Genomic DNA, 6,161 nt, shown 5'->3' with positions numbered 1-6,161 from the left:
CAGAGATCTCATTCTACTTCCGGGCCAAGAGGGATCAATTGGAGGACAAATGGAACCCTGCTAGGGAGGGGCCGACAGTGTAAACAGGTGTATGGAAGGGCTTCCTATGTCTAGCTCCGTTCTATTTCAAAGTCTTTAAGGGGGACGGGGGGGCCACATTTTTCCCAAGATAACCTCCTCTCTCTCTCACCAAGCTAATTACCAAGGTTCTTCTAAAGGACAGGGTTATCCTTTGTGATCATTTCAAGACAAATTAATGCATATTCTAAAAAGAAAAGAAAACTCACGGGAGAGAGAATTAAGTGGGAGGAAATATAAGAATAGATTGAAAATTTTGGTTTCTCTCTGTATAGTACACAGGGGAAAACCGGTTCTAGGTGTTTCCTCGACTCTCTATAGAATCTTCAAATCATACGGCCTTACCGTATCTTAGGCTTTCCCACCTAAAAAATAGGAGACGGCAACAAAAAGGTATGCCCTACAGCTTTTCATGTGCAAAATGATTAATAAATTAATTTCAGTAACTTCTGCAAAATATAAAGTGCATACAAATGCTATGCAATTATAACACTCATTCTTGAAACAGTCTTACTGCTGTTTGCAATATTGAGCTACAAATATATACGGTTCAAACTGAAAAGTGGCATTTCAAACACCAGTAATTCTTGAAAAGAAGAAAAATAACAATCAGGACAGAACATGACTCCTACTCACTAGGCACGACATTCACATTTCGGTTGTTTTTGCCAAGGCAGTCGTTATATATTACTTTGAAGAAAAATAACTTTATGAACTCTATCACTCTGAAAAGGGGAAAAAAAAGACAAGAAAACCAAACCTGATATACAAAACTAGCTGCAATGTCAAGATTCATCTGAAAGCAGATAGAACGTGTTAAATGAGTGGGAAGAATGGTCTTTAATGTTTTGGCAAAGCCTTTCCCAGCCCAGAGTAAACATGAAATGCGCGGGCTGGGGTGACATAGTTTCACAGTGTACAAAGCAGTTCACACGGACGCTGCCGCGGCAAAGCGAGCGGACATGGGTTTGAGGTCATTTGCATGAGTCAGACTTTGCAATGAGTAACCCACCTAGGAAGATATAAATTATTTATATAACGACTGGCAAAGGAAATGATCTACTGAAGTTGTACCAGCTACAGTTAAAAAAAGTAGTTCTACGTGGTTTGCTCATTATAGACAAATCTATTCACAGTATGTGCGACTATATTACATGTAAATTCACATGGCAAAAGAAAATGAATTGACACAGAACATGGGAAAATACTCCCCCACATGTTTTAAAATGCCCTGCAATTTTTCACATTCAAAATTTTATGCATCTAAGTCTAAAAAAATATTATATGGAATACTCTTAAGTTACACAAACTGATAATAATTTACTGTATTTTTTACTCTAATAGGAGCAAATTACCACATACTTGAACAAAGTTAAAATAGTTACTATTTCTTTATAATAAATTTGATGTATAATTTACTTTACTTGTGCTTTTTGCACCAATTTATAAATACAGTATATGCAATACACAACCAAGACAGACACCAACATTAATAATTAAATTCAAAATAGCAAATACTTACCATATAAAATAAACAGCAAATACATCTCTTATGAAAACCAGAGCCCTCTGGACTTGGGGGCCATACTCTCTGGAAACCATGTCAAGTTTGAGCACTGTGGAATCTCAGGCCAGCTGCGAGATTTTTTTTTTTTCCCCTCAAGCTGGCATAAAGGTTCAGGAGAACCAAAACTGGACAGAGTCATTTTTGCCAAATCTGGCAAATAGTTGGATCAATTCCACTGTGGTTCATTCCGGCCTTTAGAATTTACATGCTGTACCTTCACAAAGACTCTGGTCAATGATCTTGCCATGGAAAAACTCAGTACAGCTACTTCTAATGGGTTTCCATGTACCTCGGAGTGGCTCTCACAGAAGCCTTGGGTTAAGTTCTTGATCTAAGAAGTTTAGGTTCTAAGCAACAATCTGTTTCAGCACCTTTTGACCACAACAAAAGCAAAGAAAAATCCTACATAAATAAGAACAAAGTTCATAAAGTGCTTATGAAATTACAAATATTTTAAATTAGAGCAATGCAAATAGATGTCCATTTCACCACCAAAGGTGACTGCGGAGTAAATGGATCACCTTCCTGTCAAGATCTGACATGCCTTTCAAATCAGTAGTTTGGTCCGGCACAGTTTGCAAAAAAAAAAAAAAATCATCATCAATGAATACATAAATATTTTAAATCCACCATTATTCATTCTTTCTATAACTACGAGATTCAATAAGAGCACCAATTTTAAAAAGTCTGCTACCAAACTCTTCCTGCAGTAGGCCCACATGACCTACATTTTTAAACCTACTTTTCAAGTTGAATGAAACCAAACCAAACCCTTTCCTTCACTTTTTGTTTCAACACCTTTGTATGAAATGTGGCGTAAAATATAAGAAAACCTCAAAGAAATGAAAAAACAAACAGACATTTCTGAAGATGACTAATGCATTAAATGTGATTTTCTATTTTTCAGTGCAAACAAAAAAGTTTGTATCTTTGTCCTCTTCCAGACTCAGAAGTGTGAAGGATGCCCGTAGGGAGTCACTCCTTGCTGTGGCTGGTTACCTAACGAGAGAAAGAAATTCAAACAAAATTGCAGATGCAAAATTATGCTACAGACAGACGGTATGCACGTGTCACTGCGTTCAGTACCAGCCTCGGGAACAGGAGAACAGACTGGCCCGGGAGCCTAACGCTAGTCAGACACTTGAGCGGCCAGGTCTTCACAGCACCCTTGAATTCATTCTGCAGAGGGGCCAGCCCTACATCACGGCCCCGCACCTGCCTGCAAAAGGCCTTGGGATGTGGGTCACTGGCCCATCAAAAGTCTCTATCCCTGAACCACCTAGACACTAACATTAAAAAGGACTGTTAAGTATCATAAAACATTAAAGGTTCTCTAAACTTCATTACAGCACATCAGAGGTTCTACTTTAACTGACACTGTAATAGTTGAAAGAGAAGTATCTTGAAGTGGGCAGTTTTCTGCAAGTGGCCACAGATACATCAGAGAGAACCAAGCAAGAGTGTATGCACGTGAGAAGGCCGCGTGTGAGAGACGTGAGCACATGCCTACGCACGTATGTCTGCGCACACAGACAAGAACCGTGCACAGGTTCAAAGGAACCACACGGGCTTAGAAACAGCTACTGCTCACACAACTCTGGTGGGGCTGTTCACATCCAGAGGCCCCATGCATAGACTACGTCACAGACGGAGCCCTCTGGGGACGTGCAATGGGCAGCTCAGCTTCGCCGCCCTTATTCAACAAAGGAGACTGCTAATATCGCAGCAGAATCTATAAAGGTGGCTCTGGAACGAGTCACTCTGAGTTTTAGTCCCAGCTGTTGGCTGAGGAACCTTGGGCAGACAAGTCAGTGTCCCTGTTCTCTAGATGTTTTCTCATCTGTAATATGGGAATAGCAATTAATACCTTATCACAGGTAAAGAATCTGCCTGCAATGTGGGAGACCAAGGTCCAATCCCTGGGTTGAGAAGATCCCCTGGAGGAAGGCATGGCAACCCACTCTAGTATTCTTGTCTGGAGAATTTCATGGACAGAGGAGCCTGATGGTCTAAGGGGTCACAAAGTGTCGGATACAACTGAACGACATGAGGTGGTTTAGAAATTAAGTGAATTAACACGTGTAATGTCATAGTGCCGAACCTGCCCCCTAGTACACTTGAGGGCATCAGCCAAGATGCTCTCGGGGGCATCTAGCTTTGCAAGAAAAGAACCTGTTGTTTCTTGGGGTCCTCCAAATGGAAAGAAACATTCCTAGACTCAGATGGGAGCAAGAGGAAGACATCTTTGCTGAACTCAAGGAAAAGACTGGGGCTTTTGCAGGAAAAGAAGCCTTCAAATCAAGACTGAACACAGTAGGGACAGCCAGGACTAAAGCGAACAGGAAAGCGGTGAGGAAGACTGAGGCTTTTGAGGAGCGGCCAAGGGCGTGTAGCTCCGCCTCCTGGAAGCCGCGTGTTTCCGAGGGAGCATACTTACTGGAGAGCTGCTTCTGGAGCTGCCGCACCAGGGCAGCCGTCTGCTGTTGCTGCTGGGTCTGCTGCAAGCCTTGCCTGGGGAACTGTCATCGGGAGAAAGGAGAGAGTCAGCGCCCAGCGGAGGTAAGGACAGAAAGCCGGCAGCCACGCCTGGTCCACACCTGGCCTTCACCTGAAAGGGCCTGATCCATTCCAAACCCATCTCCAGGTGGGGACGGAGCCTTTCCCGGGGGAGCCCCGAGGACGGAGCCCAGCGGTGCCCTGGGGGTCACATATCCTTGTTCCCTCACCCATCACCAGCTGATGAGTTGGTATCACTACATTACAAACCATTTGCAGCCGCAAACTGAAAGCTGCCTGGCGGGAGGATTGGGTCCAGTCTCACAGGCCTGGCCTTGGGTGAATGGAGACAAGAGCATGGGCGCAGAGGCCTGGACCCCATCGGGACTGCACCTTCCTGCTTGGTGGAGGAGGGAAGCTGGGTAGGGATGAGACCAGGGAGGCATCGAGGAGGACCACACTTCGAGGAGGCGCCGGCTTCCAGAGTCCTGTGTGTGTAGAACAATCTGAGGGCCTGAGTGCCCTGGTTCCAGCCATTAAGTCGACACAAGAAAGTGCGGTAGTTATTCCAAAGAGGGGGAAAAAAAACCCTATGTGGCAGAAGTAGCATCCCCTTTGGTTAACGTCATTCATAGTGCTGACTTTTTCCCTCAACCTTCAGATGTCAGAGTGCCACTCCAGCCTTCCTTTTCTTTCCGCCTCTCCCCTGCTTCTTTCAGCCGGGCCTATGACCATCCTAACAAAGGATGTGTTCGGATGCAAGGTTATCTTAATCAGATGCACATGGGAATTAGTTAATGTACCCCACAGGCCCGTCCCCCACCCACCTCGGGATGGAGTGCTGGCCCACTGACCTCCTGACCTCTCAGCGGGGGCGAGGCGCACCCTGGAGACGGCAGGGCAGAAGCAGAGTCAAATCTCTGGTATGTGTCCCTTTGCTTAGGAATAATGTGTTGGGTGTTTTGCTCCATTGCTGGGACATCCAACAAACGAGTTATCCAAATCCAGGTGCTCTTCTGGATTCCAGGACGCCAAAGGGAGCAAACACGGCCCTCGCCTCCTGACAGCTGTCCTGAGCCCTGTGACCCCACCATCAGTGAGCAAAGGGACACAGAACCAAGGCCACACTCAGCTCACACCCGTACCGCCGGCCGCCAGGCTCCGAGAGACCTCCTCTGACCCACAGGACGCGGCCCTGCCTCCACCAGCTTTGGCAGAACAGACTGCAGCGCTGCCCAGGCCCCTCTTCCGAGCACGTGGACGGAACCACGTGTCCCAGACGGCAGACACAGAGAGGGCCAGCAGCCAGTGGATTTCAGAGTACTGAGCAGGTGTTCATTTGCAAGCTAACTAGCAACTTCCACTGAGCCTTTTTTTTTCAATCTGCACTAGTTTTTCTTCTCAGTGAAAAAAAGAAACCAAAAGTATCAGAGCTGTCGCCACAAATCTCCCAAGGACGCCTTCCCCACACCTCCTTCCGTAAATATGACTTCTCTTTTTCCTTCTGGTGGGGGGGGGGGACGTGGATCCATATTCATACAAAGGAAGGCAATCTGGCTCAATAAGTTCCACGGACCCAATTTTTTTCACTTGAAAAGAAGAATAATATTATCTGGCTAATTTGGAGTTCCAGAGGCATTCTGAAAAATTTCTGACTGGAACATATGAACTCCTTGAGGAAAATTATATGACAATTCTACCCTTATCTTTGATTAAAAGTTAATGCAATTATTTAAGTATCTATTTCTGCCATTATGCGTATTTTTAAAAGCAAGTATTCAACACAGTATGATATCAACACAACAATCAGTTAATTTTAAAAGCCATCTTTCCAAAGCTTTCTGTTAGCATGTTTTCCTGGCCACCCAACTATGGCAACCTGATGAAAAGAAATTACAGAGCACGATAATGTAAACATTATTTTCTTAAAAGCTGGAAGCAACTTTAAAGAAAAAAATCACAGCCTGCTAACATAGTTAATTTAATCATAACAACTCATGAGCTTTAAAAGTATTTTCCA

The 6,161-nt window shown here is 44.4% G+C and overlaps 1 protein-coding gene across 5 annotated transcripts in view; it reads right to left on the bottom strand.

Moving 5' to 3' along the window:
* Window positions 1-221: 221 nt before the first annotated feature.
* MED12L (mediator complex subunit 12L) overlaps window positions 222-6,161 on the bottom strand; it is a 347,579-nt gene continuing 341,639 nt past the window's right edge. For all 5 annotated transcript variants that reach the window (XM_043874754.1, XM_043874756.1, XM_043874753.1 and 2 more), the window contains 2 exons: window positions 4,083-4,164; window positions 222-2,644 (listed from right to left, as the gene is read on the bottom strand). In XM_043874754.1, coding sequence (XP_043730689.1) covers window positions 2,592-2,644; window positions 4,083-4,164 — 135 coding nt within the window. In that variant the 3' untranslated portion in view covers window positions 222-2,591. The remainder of the gene's footprint in view (window positions 2,645-4,082; window positions 4,165-6,161) is intronic.

This window comes from Cervus elaphus, chromosome 19 (assembly GCF_910594005.1).
Source record: "Cervus elaphus chromosome 19, mCerEla1.1, whole genome shotgun sequence".
Lineage (NCBI taxonomy): Eukaryota > Metazoa > Chordata > Mammalia > Artiodactyla > Cervidae > Cervus > Cervus elaphus.
This window is presented reverse-complemented; position numbering and strand designations above follow the sequence as displayed.